Here is a 19,525-nt window from a genome sequence, read left to right on the forward strand (position 1 = left end):
TCTATTCACTGTTTTATTTCTACTCCAATCATATTTCCTTCCTCTGCTCACAATGGCTTTGTTTGTTTTCTTTTTCCAGCTCTTTGAGGTATAAAGTTAGGTTGTTTGAGATCTTTCTTTTTTTTTAAAATTTTCTTTTTTTAGGCACACTTCTGCTGGCAGGAATCTTTCTTCATTTATAATGTAAGCATTGACTGAAATAAGATTCCCTGTCAGAACACTTTTGCTGCATCCCATAAATTTTGGTATGATGTATTTTCGTTTGTCTCAAGATGTCTTCTGATTTCTCTTTTGATGTCTTCCTTGACTCTTGGTTATTTAACTGTGTATTTAAGTTTCTTCTGCTTTCGAATTTTCTAGTTTTCCTTCTGATACTGATTTCTATTTTCATTTCACTGTGATCAGAGAAGATACTTAGTATAATTCAATCTTAAATTTCTTAAAACTTGTCCTGTGACCTATTAGGTGATCTGTCCTAGAGAACCTTCTCTGTGTAATTGAGAATAATGTGTATTCTGCTGTTGTTGGGTGGAATGTCCTGTTTTTGTGTGTTTGGTTCATTTGGTCTATACAGTTGGCCTTCTGTATCTGTAGGTTCCACATCTGTGGATTCAGCCAACTGTGGATAAAAATATTCAGAGAATAAAACCATTTACAAATAATATAAATTTAAAAACCAATAAAGTATAACACCTACTTTCATAACATTTATATGCATTATGCATTATAAGTAATCTAGAGATGATTTAAAGTATAGGGGAAGAGACACATAGGTTATATGTTACAGTTACATTATTTTATGTAAAGGACTTAAGCATCTGCAGATCTTGGTATTAATATTATTTGATAGGGGTTCCTGGAACCAGTCCCTCTCAGATACCGAAGGATGACTCTATTGTTACACTGTTTAAGTCCTTGCTTTCCTTCTTGATTTCTCTTTCATTATCTGTCCGTTATTGAAAGTGGGGTATTGATATCTCGTGCAACTATTGTGTTTGCTATCTCCCTTCAGTTCTGTTGATGTTTGCTTAGTATATTTGGGTCCTCTGATGTTGGGTACATATATATTAATAATTGCTATATGTTCCTAATGAATTAACTCTTATTACTATATAATGTCCTTTGTCTCTTATGTTTGATTTAACATCTTTTTTATCTAAGTATGGTCATTCATACTCTTTAGGTTGCCATTTGCATGGGATCTATTTTTCCATTCTTTCACTTTCAGCTTCTGTTCTTAAATGTGAGGTGAATCTTGTAGACAACATATAGTTGGATCTTTTTTTTTTTTTCAATCCATTCAGCCACTCTATGTATTTTGATTGGGGAGTTTAATCCATTTATGTTTAAAGTAGTTACTGACAGAGAAGGGCTTGCTTTCTGTCTTTCTTGTTGTGCTGTTGTCCTTCTTTTCCTTTCCTCCTGTTTTTCTCTATGTTTCATTGACTTTTTTTTTTTTTTTTTTTTTTTTTTTTTTTTTTTTTTCCCCTCACATTTTTTTATGTGAATCCTCACATATGATTGCCATGGGGCTTATATATAAAACACCTTATAGTTATAATAGTCTATCTTAAGCTTATAATAATCTAACTTCAATTGCAAATAAAAATTCTACTCTCTTACTCCCTCCTTGTTATTGATGTCACAGTTTTATCCTTTTATATTGTATACTCATTAACATTTTTATAGTTATAGTTTTTTTAATACTTTAATCTTTTAACTTCTATACCAGAATTAAGTGATTGTTTTAGTTTATTCATGATGTTTTAAGTTACTTTGTTTTCTTTTAGAAACAATGTATAGAATTTAAAATTGGTTATATACATTTTTGTGACAGAGTTGTCAATTTTATGTTTAAAAATTATTTTAAAACTCTTTTAATGATAAACTTCTATTTAAGTTGAATAAATCTAACTTTTTTTTTTGTTTAAACAGAATTCTGAAACTTAACGGTTGATCATATAGAAGAGTACCTTGAACCTATAGTTTCCTGAAGAATCAGTTTAAAAGATCCAAAGAGTACAAAAGGTAAAGAAAGTTGCGTTTTAGAATGCATCATTAAAATGATATTTTTTCCAGAAAAATGAAGGAATCTATCAATTGTTTTGACACACTAATTTAAGGAAAGTTTAATTTAAAAATTTGTGTGTGTGTGTTAATTTATCACCAAACATAGTACCAGTTATGTTCTGATAATTACTTTAGATACTGGGGATTCAGTGATGAACAAGACAGAAGCTGTCCCTGCTCTCATGAGGACTGCCTTCTAGAGGAAGAGAAATAATACACAAATGAGAAATTTGTGGTTTGTACTGTGCCGAGAATTAAAATGGAAGTGTAAGGCTGCGCACAGTGGCTCGTGCCTGTAATCCTAGCAGTTTGGGAGGCTGAGGTGGGAGGATTGCTTGAGCCTAGAAGTTTGATACTAGCCTGGGCAACATAGTGAGACCTCCCTCCAACACCACCAAAAATTTAGAAATTAGCTGGGCATGATGATGTATGCCTGTGATCTCAGCTATGTGGGAGGCTGAGGCAGGAGGATCACTTGAGCCTAGGAGGTTGAGGCTACGGTGAGCTGTGATTGTGCCACTGTGCTTCCACCTGGGTGGCAGAGTGAAACCCTGTCTTACACATACAGAAAAAGGATAATGTGTTAGAGACTGGTGACTGCTTTCATTAGGCAGTCAGAGATAGCCTCATTGAAAAGGGAGAATTTTAGTTGAGATCTGAATGGCAGAAGGAGCCAGCCGTGTGAAGATCTGAGAGAAGAGCTTTATAGGTAGTGAGAACAAGAATGACAAGGAAATATTTGTGGAACATAAAAAGCAGAATTGACTGGAATATAGTAAATGATGGGGCGAGTATATGGAGTTCAGGTTGGGAAAAAAAAACTGGGAGAGAAGCAAATTTATAGAAGAAAATCAAATGTTCTGTTTTAAGTAAATGGCATTTGGACACCTTTAAAATCTGTAAAAATGTCTAAAAAGCAGTTGGATATCTGACTGCATTTGACAATCTATTCTAGGAGTGTGGATTGGGGAGTCATTGGCATATAGAAGTGTGATTTATCTAGGAAGTGTACACAGATTGAGAAGAATTCAGCCCTGGCACATGCCAGTATTAATTAGAGGAGAAGGAGCAGCCAGCAGGATGAGTAGAAAAGCAGGAGGATGTTCTGTCACAGGAACCAAGAAAAGAAAGCATTTAATAAATGCAGAAGTGGGCGTCTATATCACATACTACTTAGAGGTCAAATAGAGAATAAAACAGCCGTTATATTTGGCAGTATGGAGATTTCAGATAACAAATAAGAGTGAGCAATTTGAGTGGAGTGATGGGGATGAAAGCCTAATTAAGAGTGATGAAGAAAGAATATGAGGATCTGCTAGTTAGAGATGGCAAATAATACAGTTGAATTTTATTTTCTCTTGAAACCTCACTGAAGCTACAGCAAAAGGATTTTTACGAAAGACATAACTTCACAAGGACAGAGAGAATGGAGAAGAAACAGTAGCAACAAAATTTGGGACTGAAAAGCAAAGGAGAGCATAGTAACTTTCTTGCAAATCCCAGGATCCTAAGCCCACTGTGGGAAAGCTGAGAAACAAACTTCTTGGCACTATAGAACCTCCACAATTTTCGTGAATTGAAAACACTCTTTATTTCTGGAAATAGGAGTTATGGTGGAACTAAAACAGGATGATTTGTTGCAAATCTATTTAAGGGTTGATTATATTTCATGGATCCTTTCTAAACTTTGAAACCAAGGCAGCCGCCTTTTTCCTATCTTAGCAGAAGTCTGGAGATTTGTTCCCTAGTAAGTACAAAATACAGGAGCAACAAACATGCTGAGAATGGGAGTAACATGTTAAAAATAGAAGGGTTAAGAACCCAGGCTTCCAGATTTTTATACTCTTCAGGCAGGAGTTGAGAAGATACATAATTCTTTTCTCTGAATTATAATCATCTTAAAAGAAGAGATCTAAAGATTCTGACGTTGAGAATTCCCCAAAGAAATATTTCCACTTGATAACCCTATAATAAAGAACAGCCAGCAAGCTGTATCACACAGAGCTTCCAGTTTTTTTTAGCACTTACCCTTAAATATGAGCTCATGTTTAGAGATCAGTAGACATTTGAGGAAAAACCTCTTCTCTGCAAGACAAAGGCCAAACCAAAAGATAAAACACCAATTTAGGGGAAATGAAGAGCAGTTAGGCAGGTGAAAATCAAACAAAAACCTTAGATGTGTTTGTAAGAGGGATGTTGTATCCATGAAACATGAATGAGAAATGATAAGAAATGAAATTAAATATGAGGCTGGGCTCAGTGGCTCACGCCTGTAATCCCAGCACTTTGGGAAGCCAACGTGGGTGGATCACCTGAGGTCAGGAGTTCAAGACCAGCCTGGGCAACATGGTGAAACCTCATCTCTACTAAAAATACAAAAATTAGCTGAGTACAATGGCATGTGCCTGTAATCCCAGCTACTGAGGAGGCTGAGGCAGGAGAATTGCTTTGAGCCAGGGAGGCAGAGGTTGCCGTGAGCTGAGATTGCACCACTGTACTCCAGTCTGAGTGAAAGAGCAAGACTTCATCTCAAAAAAAGAAAGAAAGAAATTCGAAATGAAAAACTCATTTGAAGGGTTGAAAAATAAAATGATCGATTGAAAGTAGAGCAAAGAGATGGAAAATGGTAGAGAAAAAAGAAGAAAATTACCTGTCCAGGATCTCAGTGTTCAATTAAGTGCTCCAGAAGGAGAGAGTGGAAATAGAGGGAAAAAACAAAGAATGGAGAACAACTCAACGAAACTCTCCAGAATTAAGAGGAGTTGAGTTTCCAGTTAGGAAAAGTCTGTTGAGCGACCAATACAGATACAAAAACAAGCCAAACAGAGCACATCACTGTTCAGTTTTAGAAAACAAGGGAGTTTCCAGAGTAAAATAAGTAACAGGTCACATCTAAAGGATGAGTAATCAGAATGGCTTTGCACTTCTTGTTATCACACTGGAAACTAGAATATAGTAGAACCTTCAGCATTCATAGGGAAAAGTGATTTTCAACCAGGTATTCAGTATCCAGCTAAACTGTTGATTAAGGATAGACTAATGACAGTTTTAGACTTACGACATCTTAAAAAATTTGCCTGTCATGTCCCCTTTCTTAGGCAGTTATTGGAGAAATTACTCAACAAAAATAAAGAAGTAAACTAAAAAAGATGAAGGCATAGGATACAAGTAACAGGGAATATGACCTAACTAGAGACCCAGGGAATCACCAGGATGATGAGGAATAATGATCACAAGAAGACAGCTGGTCATCAGGTTAGTAGATAGTTTCTAGTCCCAATAGGAACAGGTTGGAAGATTTCAAGAGAAATCACCGTGAGAAGGTGAAATTGGTAGAATGTGTAATGAGTTTGAAGAAATAGTAGATTTAGACAGGGAAGAATTTGTAGCTAAGTTGGTAATAAATATAAACAAAAGTAGGTAAACAAAAAAATGGTAACTCTAGGAAAAACTGCTTAAAAGGAAAAGTAATTATTGTATACTATATGGCCCAGCTATGAAATGGCATTTACAGAGTCATAATGATGTTAAATCCAAATATAACTGCCTAACCAAAGTTATGATATTGGGAAGTTGGGGAAGTGTGCATGTGTATGAATAAAATAGTAACATGACACATGCTGAGCTGGGAAGTCATATCACCAGATGACTCTGATCTCAAGTTGCTTAAGTAAAGGAGCATTTGATTCCTAGCTGTAGCTTTATCCTTTATAATTGGGGAACTTTATTTTTTTAATTTTTAATTTTAATTTTTGTGGGTGCCTAGTAAGTATATATATTTATGGGGTACATGAGATGTTTTGATATAGGCATGCAATATATAATAATCACATCATGTAAAATGGGATATCCATCTCTTCAAGCATTTATCCTTTGTGTTATAAACAATCCAGTTATAATTATTTTAAATACAACTGTGAAGTTTTGGATTCTAGTAACTGCAACTGACCCTTTTAAAGACATATTATTGCATATCATTGTGGTCTAATCATGTCAAAGTTAAAAAATAATGAAATGTATTCTATATTATATTTTATGTGTGACATTCCACTTCAGCTTGTGTAGGGATGTGGCATGCCATCTGTATCCTTAGACTTCACAGCATGGACGGTGTGACTCCAGCTAGTCTCTTTCTGGATTGAAAGCATGGGACCTGCAGTAGTCTCCAAACAAAATATTTTGGCTTGTCCACCTTACCACTTTGTCTTGTTAAAGTTAATTTGATACCATTTTAAAAAGTTTAAGGGAATCTTCTTCCATTTGCTCTAGGGTGCATGTCTGGCCTATTTTACTTATTCTTTTCCCTTTCCCTTAAGTAAAGCGTATCTGTCAACTGACTGGAAAGATGAGGATCTTGTGCTAGACTGTTAAGTGATGTATCTGACTGGGCACAGTGGCTCATGCCTGTAATCCTAGCACTTTGGGAGGCCGAGGCAGGTAGATCACTTGAGGTTTGGAGTTCGAGACCAGCCTGACCAATATCGTGAAACCTCATCTCTACTAAAAATACAAAAATTAGCTGGCCTGTCATCCCAGCTACTCAGGAGGCTGAGGAGGAAGAATCACTTGAACCTGGGAGTTGGAGGTTGCATTGTGCTGAGATCAAGTCACTGTACTCCAGTCTGGGCTACAGAGGGAGACACTGTCTCAAAAAAAGGAGAGAGAGAGAGGTCTTACGTTGTTCTATTAGCTGGACAACAAATAATTTTTAGAAAAATATTGTTAACAACAATAGCGAGACAGCCTAATAAAGCATCAGCCTGTATCTTCTAAACTATACTGGATTCACCCTTCTTGTAGTCAGCAAGGCTCTTCCTGTAGTATAATCCTTGTTTCTTGGTGTTCCCTAGCCCCTCCTCACCACCACCTTTTTTTGGTAGTTTGTCTTATTTTCTACCTTTTGATAATTAAGCCACACTGATGGCTTACTGGGTGCTTTATAAGGCTCAGATCTGGCCTTTTAAAACTTTTTCCTGTTAACAATTCTTTTTGAATTCACTGAAATTTGCTCTGTTAGTTTTATACTGTTCTTCTTGTTCTAGTGATAGAACCAGCCTTTGTTTTTACCATGAAGATAAGTATGTCTGTTGGACCAGAAGGCTATACTTAGGTGGCCTTTAAATTCTCTTCTACCTCTAAAATTCTGTAATTCTTTGCTCTATCTGGTGATACTACCCCAGACACTTAAAATCCTAACATTTCATCCTGGTGTTAGTCCTTTTTATTTTATTTTTTCTGTCTTTGACCCTGGCATTCATTTTCTTTTAAAAACTCTTAGCCCTTACCTAAAATGCAATAAAAAAAAAAAATGGGAAAAAAAAAAAAAAAAAAAAAAAAAAAAAAAACCTCTTAGCCCTGAGTATGTTAGCGAGCACCTGTGATCCCAGCTACTCAGGAGGCTAAAGTGGCAGGATTGCTTGAGCCCAGGATTTCAAGGCAGCAGTGAGCTATGATGACACCACTGCACTTCAGCATGGGCAATAGAGGGAGATCCCCATCTCAAAAACAAAAAGAAAAAAAAAATTCTGAGCCCCTCACAGTTCTACTTCTGCAGACTAACAACATAGGCAATGCAGTGGTGTTACGAAGGGTAATTCTCCCTTCTTATGAAGGTTCATTTGAAAACAGTGACTGAATGTTTTAGAATCTCATGTTCTTGTAACATCTTTAATCTTCACTGGTTTAGAAATGCTCCAGTGAACATTTCCTTTGAATTGTTATGTTGATGCTCAAAAGCTTTCAGATTTTGGAGCATTTTGGATTTCAGGTTTTCAGATTAGGGATACCCAACCTGTCGAATATAGAGAGACAAATTTTAGGCTTTTGATCCAGCTTTGAAGCAGTAAGTTTTACTGCCTTCAATTTGGGTATAAGTCTTCATAGTAAGACTTTCCTATACTTGACTTGAGTTTGCCATTTTACCACTTGTATTCTCATTTTATGCTCTAGTGATTAAAACTTTAAATTGTAACATGCCAGGTTTTCCATAAGGAAAATGCTAAACCTCTTAGTTTCTCAAGTTCAATATTCTTTTCTCTCACTAAGGCCTGTGCCTTTACAAATTGCCATTCCTGCGTCTTAGAATTTTTTCACTTATTACCTGCTTCTATCCTCCGGCCTGTTGCTTCTCAAACTTAAATGGTCATATGTTATCACATGGAGCCATTGTAAAAATGTAGATTCTGGTTCATTGATACTAGGGTAGGGCCCAAGATTTTGTCTTTGAAAACAAGCTCTCAGAGGATGCTGATGCTGTCCATCCCTGTACCATATTTGCAGTAAAAAAATCTTGACTCCCTAACAGACTTACCGCCATCAGGAATATTTCCTCTGTTTTCCCCCTCTAATTTCCACAGGTACGCATAATTGTTCCTTGCCCAGTGGTAGCATTACACAGTATATACCTTCATTATGCCTCTTATTATAGTTATTTAGGTATCTATCTTCCTGCTCAATTGTAAATTTTTTCTACAAGGACTGTGTCTTTCACTGTTGTGTACCCAAAGCCTGCTGTATTGTTTAGCAGAAAATAGGCTTTCAGCAAATACTTACTGCCGAATAGATGGTGTTATTACAGACTATTTGAAGTTTATAGTTAAATATATACTAAATATTGAGAGTGTCCATTTTATTTTTATTATTTGATAGTAAAGAGAAAGTTAATATGAGCCTGAATTACTTTTTTTCTTGTAGTTCTTTTTCAGGAGGGAAAAAAAGCCTCAAATGTACTTCAGCCATAGGTATTTGCTTGAAAATAGTGTTCTAGTCTTCAGTACAAATAAAACGTTTTGAAGTCTGTGTGATTACATATAGTATTTCTCAAGATAACTTTGTGGAAGTAAGATTTTTAGAAAACTAATGACCGTTTATTATTTTTTTTTCACCTAAGGAAAGTACAAATGTCTACCACAAGACGAAAACGTAGTATGTTATGTTGTTTACCATAAGCTGTGGTAAAATGAGCTCGATTGTTGACAGGTATGTTCTTGAAGACTGTTATTTTAAAGTATATATAGTTATTTAAAATGAACTATTAGAATAATGGTCTATATGAAATTGATAGAAGGAGTTTTATGCTTAAACATAATTATTATTACATTCGGTTTCTGTGTTAAATAAATACAGTGTAAAAATAAGCAAGGTCTTATCCGTATTTTCTAGAGCCAAAGTCAGCAGCATATGGCTTGTGTTTTAAACGAGTCCTGAGCTGTAATTTTGAGTGATTTGGTCATAGCTGCTCTGAAGGAAATTCTGACAGTTGCAAATGTTTCCTTGGAACCTTGTAGAGTCCTTTTTCTCCTTATCTAACTTTATCCCTTCAAACATCTTGCATTTGTGACTGATAAGAGGTAACTGTAATTAAGATTTCATTAGTTAAAATTGTAATGTTTACATCTTACTGTTGGGAAAAGGGTAAATCTCCATATTCCTATGATTTTAATACTTGAAATTTTTGGAGGATGGTGGAAGGGGTCAGCAAGGGTTAAAAACTTTTGGGCACTGTGCTTACTACTTGGGTGCCGAGATCATTGGTACACCAAACCTCCATTACACGCAATCTACCCGCGTGAAAAACCTGCACGTATACCCCCGAACCTAAAGTAAAAGTAGAAAAGACTTTTAAGTTGTCTTTATTTTTCACATTTTGGCATCTCTTAGCATAATTTAATTGGTAGCACTCTTTTTTTCTTTCTTAAGGGCACATAAAATAGTGGTGGTCTTAACAGTCAATAATATCTTAAATTTGATATAATCCAATAACATTTTTAAAGCATCTGCTCTGACAGCAGATATACAGAATACCTTTTTATATGCTATTTTATTTAACCTTAACAAATCTGTAAAATTTTACAGATGAAAAAACTGTAGGTCAGAAGTTTAAGTAACTTGTTTGAAGTCACATAGCTAGTAAGATGTGATCTAGAATTTTTACTTGTGTTGGTATGTCTGACATTAAAGTTGCTATACTTTTATTGCACTGTACTGTGTGCTCCATCCATTGGAGATTCTTTAAGAGTTTTGTAGCTAGACTTGTACACAGAAGTGATTTTTGACATCTGGGGTCAGCTTTCTCCCTTTCTATGAGCTAAATAGTAAAGATATGTACCCCACCAGAACTTAAGATCTGAGGAGCAAGAAACTTCCTTAGAGAGGGCTGCCTGTACCATGGTCATAGCTTTGAACTGTGCCATAGTTAACAGGCAGGATTAATGATAGTCCTTTTCTCAGAAAAGATGTTTCTTCACTGCCTCTGAGGGAGAAAATATGAATTTGGCATTATGCCTTTTGCATTCTAGATAGTATGACATCTAGGGATGACATCTGTGTTTTCAGACATAAAGCAGTGATTATTAATATGAGTTCCTTATCTGTGAATATCATGAAAGTTATGAACTCTGTCATCAGAAAAATACATATAAATACAAAATTTTTTGTAAACTTCGGGGCATACATGGAATCCCCAAAGTTCATACATGGACCTCCATGATACAGGTGTTAAAGATGATCCCAATAGTGACCCCATTTTATAGCTTATAGGCCATAGAAAGGTGTGGCTATAGAAGTGAATAATGAGTTCATATAAAACTTCATAAATCAGGAAAAACTTGAATATTGCTCTTAGGGTTGAGTTAGCCACCAGTGCTCCTGATTTCATTTTTTAGAAATGGTCTTTCCTTACATTTTCCCATAGCCAGCTCCTAGTTCACATGTCCCCTCCTTAATAAGCCCTTCCCTAACCACTCAGGCTCTAGTAACTAAAACATCACGTCTTTAAAAAAAAAAATTAAAACTTATCACCCATTTTTATACTGGTTTCTTTCTACTAGAAAATAAAGCTGGGCATGGCAGCTCATGCCTGTAATGCCAGCACTTTGGGAGGCAGAGGTGGGAATGTCACTTGAACCCAGGAGTTCGAGACCAGCCTGGTCAATATAACAAGACCCTTGTGTCTACGAAAAATAAAAAAAACTAGCTGGGTATGGTGGTGTGTACCTGTGGTCCCAGCTACTCAGGAGACTGAGGCAAGAGGACTGCTTGAGCCCAGGAGGTTCAGGCTGCAGTGAGCCATGTTCGTGCAACTGCACTCCAGCCTGGGCAACAGAGTGAAACCCTGTTTCCAGAAAAAAGTTAAAAAGAAAAGAAAGGCTGTAGGAAAGCAGCTAAATGTCTTGTTCATTGCTTATTAAACACATCCAGAACAGAGCCTGGCACATGAGTGCTAATACATATTTGTGAAATGAATTAGTAAATGAATGAAATGTATTAATATAAGTTAATGTATTAGATGTTGTGATGTTTGTAATTTGTGGTTTTATAAAGTATCTCAGAAAAAAATTATGCTGTTAACAAAATTAATTTTATATAATGGCAAACACTGACATCAAGTTTTTACTGATTACTAAAAGTTTGAAAAAAGATATTTAAACTGGTTAAATTCTTGTTTAGCATGATGTGTTCATAATATAGCTAAGTATAAATATTTTTACAGTTTATGTATGTAATAAACTTTTGAAAATATTAGCTATTACTGAATTTTGATTTTCTAATGGTTTATTAGAAAATAGGTTAGTTTGAATTTTATGATCCATTAACTTTTCAAAAATCCTAGGGTATAACTGTGTTGATTTACATGTCATTTTAGTATTGCTGTCGCTTAGTGAGTCTGCTCTTATTTTCTCTATCTGCTTTCTTTTAGAGATGACAGTAGTATTTTTGATGGGTTGGTGGAAGAAGATGACAAGGACAAAGCAAAAAGGTGCTTTGATTAGAGATGTAAAATAGTAAATAAATGAACAATAGATAAATGTAATGGTAAATAAATTATAAATTAATGATTTCCAAAAGCTATCTGCTTTAAGAGTTTAGATATATTAGCAAGGTGGAAGAATTTAGAATATTGGCGTGTAGTTTATAAATTAAATACCTTCTGACGTTTTGGAAAAGTATTATGCTTTGCTTAAACAGAAATTGAATTAGAAAATCTGATTTCCCAAAGCAGATAATTACAGATATCATAAAATGATTGTTTTATGAATAATCAAGTTTATTTGTCTCAATAGCTTTTTGTTTACTGGTTACTGCTTCACATAGAATAGCGGTCATTGTTCATTTAGTACATATATTTATAATAACCATATACGTTAACAATCATTGGTAAGTATTGGATTAAATAAAACCTGTGATTTGAATGCAGTTTTTCTTACTGACATTTTCATATAAACATGTATGTCAATTGTAAAATTTTGTTTAGTGACAATCTGAGCTGAAAAATTATTGCCCAAATTAACTGTATATTGTTGGTAACCTACTGTTACCATCTGTTGATAGAATTACATGCTGTGTTATGTCTAAATTAATATTGTATTAACTACTTGTGTTATTAAATGGATTATTTTTAAAAATGCATATTTTTTATTTCATCAGAGTATCTAGAAACAAATCTGAAAAGAAACGTAGAGATCAGTTTAATGTTCTCATTAAAGAACTGGGATCCATGCTTCCTGGTAATGCTAGAAAGATGGACAAATCTACTGTTCTGCAGAAAAGCATTGATTTTTTACGAAAACATAAAGGTAAATTTTTAGCTTTGTAAAATGGAACAGACTCTCAAAGCATGAGTTAGAATCTTGGCAGAGATGCTTAAGATTGGATGCTTCCTTGGCTTTATTAAGAGAGAGAAATCAATTGCATTTTAAAAGATTTCCTAATCTATTCATTCTTTCATTCAACAAACATTTATTCTGTGCCTACTACATGCTAAATCCTCATGATACAGGGTAACAGTCCTGGCTTTCAAGTAAGTCAAGCCAGGGCAGACAAACATGTAAGCACATAATTACAAATAATTGTAATGTGAATAGTACTTGTAAACTGTTTGCAGTAAAAACACAGGAAAGAATGTGTCAGGGAGGCTTTAAAAATAGTTGATTTTTCAACTGAGTTTTTCTGTTAGATTAAGAAAGGAAGGCAGCATGTCACACAAAGGGAGTATGTGCAAAAGCAGAGAAGCAGGAAGACTTCATTGTCACTGAAGCATATTTGTGTTGGAAAATTATGGGCATATTTGAAAGAAAGGAAAAAGCTAGATCATATACAGTTCTGATGTCATTTTGAAACGTTTCAATGTATATCTAGTAAATCAACACTATATTTTAAAATAAAGTATTTGTTAATTGAAGAAAATCATCCTGACAAATGAATCATGAAAAGAAAATTTAAAGAATATTAGTTATTTTGGTAATAGAGATAATAGGTTTGAAAACAAAACAAAAAACCTGTAAAAGGAAATTCCCTTTTTCAAATGTGAATGAAACTGTAAAACTCAGTGCAGTTAGTAATTAGTGTCACTGTTTTACTTCTGTGTAGCTCAGTTGGTAATGCCTTACCAGACTGGTTTATGCTCCCCCACTCATTGAAACTGTTATTAATTTCACTAATGACATTACCTTCCTACTCCCCAAGCAGCTTTTTCTTACATCTCATCTTCTTCTGCATCTCTATAGCACTGGAAATTTTTATCCCTCCTCCCTTGGCTTCCTTTATATTGATTGTACTTTCACTTTCCCTTTTCTCACTGAAACTAATTTCTTTCCTCTCTTTTTCTACCCTCTAAATGTGACATTCCTAAGTCTTATCCTTGTTCTCTTGCTTTCTGTACACTCTTTCTCTTGCTTATCTCATTCCATAGCTTCAGCTATTGTGTCTCTATGAAACTATCAGATTTCTATTTTTAGATGCAGACATTTTAGCCTTGTATTTCCAGATAACTTCTAGATCTTTCTTTTGCATGTCCTCCAACTCAGTGCATCTAAAATTGAATTTATTTTCATTTTGTCAACTTAACCTCTTTCTCTTCACTTGCCTTTTTTTATTTTTATACCACCATCCTTTTAATCACCTAAGACTCAAACCTGAAAAAATTTTAGTTTTTTTTTTTTTTTTTAGCTTCTTTAGCACCCTATCACAGTTGCCAAATTCTGTTGATTCTTCTGTAAACGTGTCAATATTTATTGCCACCACTATCAGAACATTTTACCTCTACAAATAGTATCTCACCAACCTCACTGCCTGTTGTTAAATGGCACACTCATGGAAATCAGTCCCAAGATACTAGGAGTTCAATAAATGATTGTTGAATGAAATGAAATGCATACATTTCCCCCTGACAATAGAGGATGAATTTTGGCATTAGGTAGATATTTTGTTGTTGTTTTTTCAGTCGGATACATAATTCTCACAAAAATAGTATTTCTGTTAAGGTGAAGGGATTTTATATACATATCATCCTAAAATAGGCCTGTGTTTAATGAAACTTTATTGGATTTGTTTGTGGATTTAAATCTTTTTCCCAGATGTTTATAATTGATGTGAATTTGAAAAGCCAACTGTATTCCACACATTTTGTAGCTATACTTCTTAGTTACTCTTCACATTCCACTACAGGCATTTCTAATATGCTAACTTGTTAGGGACAGTATGCTGTATTTCTGTATCTGATGATAGAATCAGAATTTAATTTATACTACTTATTACAAAGTAGAGTATATTTTGTAGAATGTAGTCTATTACATGAATTTTTATTCTGCCTGCTTGTTTTAATATGTCTTCATTTAAAAATAGAAAAACATTTCTTACTAGGTTTCATTATTTATGAATAGCTTTTTCATAACCAAATCTATTAGACGTATATAGTGAAATAAAATAGTAATAATTGTGTCAAATCTATGTCCCAAAGTAGGGATCTCCAAATTTTTGACCAGGTCTCTACTACTAAGTTGTACAAAGAGGACACTAAGAAAAATCACTGTGGGAATATTACTGTAGTAAAGATTTTGCGCAAAATGTTAATTCTCTTTGATTAAGATAAAGCACTTAATATTGGGAAGAAGCTTTATGCCCAGCAGTAGGCAGAACTAAGGTCTTCTTTGTTAAAAGCAAATTGAGTGACCTCTTTGGGCTTTTCATCTAATTTCCCTAGTGCTGCTCCAGACGTTACCATTTGACTGGCAAGGGAACGAAAAGGCGAAAAAAAAGAATTTCTTCAAAATTCTTGGAGCAAAAATCTCGTTTGGTCGTCATGTCAAATAGGAAGGAAACTTAGGCCTATCAGCAACATAACTGTTAGAGCACCAAGAGAAAAACTAAAGAGACTGGTATTACTAAGAGACCAAATCCAAGGACATAACTTGCCATGATATCTCATATATTTCATCATACCAAAACCTAGACCTATTGCTATCTACCCAGTAAATGTTAATGCCTGTGAATGTCATCTTTAGAGTGGGAAGAGAGAAGACAACTTGTAGGGCTTTTGTACTCCTCCGGTGGTTGGAGTATGCCACTAATGTGTCAATCTATTTACAGAAATCACTGCACAGTCAGATGCTAGTGAAATTCGACAGGACTGGAAACCTACATTCCTTAGTAATGAAGAGTTTACACAATTAATGTTAGAGGTATGTCCAGATTTAATTTTTGAAAGTTTTATTTTTCTCAAAAAAGAAATCACAGAGTGACTTAATATACAGGTTTACCTTCGTGATATTGAGAGTTGAGTTCCAGGCCACTGCAATAAAGCTAATATTTCAATAAAATGAGTCACATGAATTGTTTTGTTTCCCTGTAGTCTATTAGGGTGTGTAATAGCATTATACATTTAAAAAATTGATCATACCTAAATTTAAAAAGTTTATGGCAAAAAATGCTAACAATCATCTGAGCCTTCAGCAAGTCTTAGTCTTTTTGCTGGTAGAAGGTACTGCCTCAGTGTCAGTGGCTACTAACTGATCAGGGTGGTGGTTGCTGAAGGTTGGGGTGGCTGAGGCAGTTTCTTAAAATGAATCAACAATGAAGTTTGCCCCATCGATTGACTCTTCCTTTCAGGAAGATTTCTCTGTAACATGCTGTTTGATAGCATTTTACGCAGAATAGAACTTCTTTCAGAATTATAGTCAATACTCTGAAACACTGCTGCTGCTCAGTCAACTAAGTTTATGTAATATCCTATATCCTTTGCTGTCATGTCAACAATATTCACATCTTCATCAGGAGCAGAGTTGATCTCAAGAAACCACTTTCTTTACTCATCAGCAGAGCAACTCCTCATCAGTTCAGGTTTCTTAGGAGATTGCAGCAATTAGTCACATCTTCAGACTCCACTTCTGATTCTAATTCTCTTGCTATTTCCACCACATCTGGAGTTACTTCCTCCACTGATATCTTGAACCCCTCAAAGTTATCTACAGGGTTGGAATCAACTTTTACTTAACTCCTCTTAATGTTGATATTTTGATGTTCTCCCATGAATCACAAATGTTCTCACGCCATCTAGAAGGATGAATTCTTTCCAGAAGGTTTTCAGTTGACATTGCCCAGATCCATCACAGGAATCGCTATCTATGGGAGCTGTAGCCTTATGAAATGTATTTCTTAAGTAAGACTTGAAAGTCAAAATTATACCTTGACCCATGGGCTGCAGAATTGATGTTGTGTTAGCAGGCATGAAAACAACATTAACCTCCTTGTACATCTCATCTCCATCACCACTCTTGGGCAACCAAGTGCATTGTCAATGAGCAATAATATTTGAAAGGAATCTGTTTTTCTCACCAGTAGGTCTCAATAGTGGGCTTTAAATATTCATTAAACTATGCTGTCAGCAGATGTGCTGTCATCAGGTGTTCTGTCATCCAGGCTTTGTTGCTCTATTTATAGAACATAGGCTGGGTATATTTAACATACTTCTTAAGGGCTTTGAGACTTTCAGAATGGTAAATAAACATTGGCTTCAACTTAAAAGTCACCAGCTGCATTTGCCCCTGACAAGACAGTTAGCCTGTCTTTTGAAGCTTTGAAGCCAGCTTTGGCTTCTCTTCTCCAGCTTTGAAATTTCTAAATGGCGCCTTCTCCCAATAGAAGGCTGTTTCATATACAATTAAACTCTAGTATTTACTGTAGCCATCTTCATCAATGATCTTACCTAGATCTCCTGGATCACTTGCTGTAGCTTCTACATCAGCACTTGCTGCTTCACCTTGCACTTTTGTGTTGTAGGGATGGCTTCGTTCTTTACACCTCATGAACTAACTTCTGCTCACTTCTAACTTTTCTTCTGTAGTTTCCTTACCTCTCTCCACCTTCACAGAATTGAAGAAAGTTAAATCCTTGCTCTGGATTAGTCTTTGGCTTAAGGGAATCTTGTGGCTAGTTTTTGATCTTCTATGCAGACCACTCAGACTTTTCTCTGTATCAGGAACAAGACTGTTTCACTTTCTTATCATACATGTGTTCACTAAAACTTTTCTTTTTTATTTACAACTTTGCTACCTGTTTAGTACAAGAGGTCTAGCTTTTGACCTGTCTCAGTTTTCAACATGCCTTCCTTACTAAGCTTAATCACATCTGGCTTTTGATTTAAAGTCAGAGATGAGGGACTTTTCCTTTCACTTGAATACTTAGAGGCCATTGTAGAGTTACTAATTGGCCTAATTTCAATATTGTTGTGTGTCTCAGGGAATGGGGAGTTCCAAGAAGAGGGAGAGGGGTTGGGGAATGGCCATTCAGTTGGTGGAGCAGTCAGAGCACATGCATTTAAGTTCACCATCTTATGTGGGCAAATCACCATTATAGATACAATAATAATGAAAAAGTTTGAAATATTGCAAGGATTACTAAAATGTGATGCAAGAGACACAAAGTGAACATGTGCTATTGAAAAAAACGACGCTGATAGACTTGCTTGACACAGGGTTGCTACAAACCCTTCATTTTGTTAAAAAAAAAACAACAACACCCAGTAACTGTCTAGTTGAATAAAACAAAGCACAGTGGAATAAGATATGCCTGTATAATTATGTTATGGCTATGTAGCAAGTGTCTTTGTATACTTACTGGAGTCTTAAGCAAGGTAGAGTATTTTGCAAATTGAGTTATTTTTCTGTTTGTATTTTAGATGGGGCAATTGTATGATTAATTCTTTATATATTCAGCAGAAACGTTTCCATATGAAAATTTGTTGGAGTATAAATATAAACATTTAAGCCTATACTTTAAATCAGAAAAATAAGTGAGCAATTTTTATATAGTAACTCATTGAATCCTTGCAACACTCTTGTGAAGTAGACACTATATGTATGTGTCATAATAGCTAGTATTATGAAGTAGAAGTAGACAGTAGTATCTCTTTCTTGCTTTCAGATGGGGAAATTAAGGAATAGTTGCCTTTTTTTTTTTTTTTTTTTTTTGAGATGGAGTCTTGCTCAGTCACCCATGATATGCCCGCTGCAACCTCTGTCTCCCAGGTTCAAGTCATTCTCCCACTTTAGCATCCAGAGTAGCTGGGATTACATGTGGCACCATGCCCAGCTAATTTTTTTATTTTTAGTAGAGACGAGGTTTACCCTGTTGGTCAGGCTGGTCTCGAACTCAGCCTCAAGTGATCCACCCACCTTGGCCTCCCGAAGTGGAGATTACAAGTGTGAGCCACCGTGCCTGGCCAACAGTTGTTTACTTTTGACCCTATTATGAAATAATAATACTGGCATTATTGTACTGAAGAATTTTTAAAAAATAATTCATGAGTTTGCTCAAATGATAAGATTTCTCTGTTAGCAAAGACTAGTTTGTTTGAGTCATTCTAGAAGATAGGCATCTACTGCAAATAAGTTCTTTGTGATATCCAGATCTCTTTCCCAAAGGGAGGGGACATGGGAGAGGATACCTTTTTTCTATAATTTATCAATTATATAGAGTTAGGGAAGGTTACTCTAACTCCCTGCTCTATAAATTATATATTGCAAGTACTTTTTCTTGTGCTACACTAGTGCTGCAGATAAAAGGATTAATAAGATATACATGGTTCCTACCGGAAGTCATTATCCTTTTCGAGAGCTATTTAATTAACAAGAAATTAGGGTTTAGTATGTTAACCACTTTAAAAGAAGACTCTCTCTTATAGTACCTTTTCTGCTGTGTATCTTCTACTTCTCTACTGGATCCTTCTTTCCCTTAGCCTTCAAATTTAATTGCTCTTTTTTTTAAATGCCTTCTCTTGATATTTGGCCCCCTTAGAACCGTTTGCCTTTTTCTTCCCTTCTAAAGTTCATGAGTGAGTGATTTGTAATAGTCTTCTGATTATGCACTCATTTTTAAACTCATTGTAGTCTGATTTGCCTTCCTGTTAACCTAACTTTTTGAAAATCACCAAAATTCATTTCTCATTTTCTTGTCTTACTCTCATTTTATACCAAACCATTTCTCTCCTCTTCACTTTCTAATTATCTCTTCCATTGATTCCTTGATGACAGCGTATTCTGTGTTCTCTATTATTTTCCCTTTTTTTTAAATTTTTATTTTCATTACTATTATGAGACAGGATCTCACTCTGTTGCCCAGGCTGGAGTACAGTGACATGATCATAGCTCACCGCAGCCCCAGCCTCTTGGGCTCAAGTGAT

At 35.2% G+C, this 19,525-nt stretch overlaps 1 protein-coding gene across 6 annotated transcripts in view; it reads left to right on the forward strand.

The window, feature by feature from the left end:
• CLOCK (clock circadian regulator) overlaps positions 1–19,525 on the forward strand; it is a 112,887-nt gene that overhangs the window by 52,908 nt on the left and 40,454 nt on the right. For 4 of the 6 annotated variants that reach the window (XM_017540246.2, XM_037742596.1, XM_037742594.1 and 1 more), the window contains 5 exons: positions 1,936–2,028; positions 8,960–9,048; positions 11,768–11,827; positions 12,496–12,644; positions 15,436–15,527. In XM_017540246.2, the coding sequence (XP_017395735.1) occupies positions 9,002–9,048; positions 11,768–11,827; positions 12,496–12,644; positions 15,436–15,527 (348 nt within the window). In that variant the 5' untranslated portion in view covers positions 1,936–2,028; positions 8,960–9,001. Of the gene's footprint in view, positions 1–1,935; positions 2,029–8,959; positions 9,049–11,767; positions 11,828–12,495; positions 12,645–15,435; positions 15,528–19,525 lie in introns of those variants that run through there. The other 2 variants (XM_017540248.2, XM_037742597.1) reach the window with 2 other exon arrangements.

Source organism: Cebus imitator, unplaced genomic scaffold (genome assembly GCF_001604975.1).
Source record: "Cebus imitator isolate Cc_AM_T3 unplaced genomic scaffold, Cebus_imitator-1.0 Scaffold124, whole genome shotgun sequence".
Taxonomy (NCBI): domain Eukaryota; kingdom Metazoa; phylum Chordata; class Mammalia; order Primates; family Cebidae; genus Cebus; species Cebus imitator.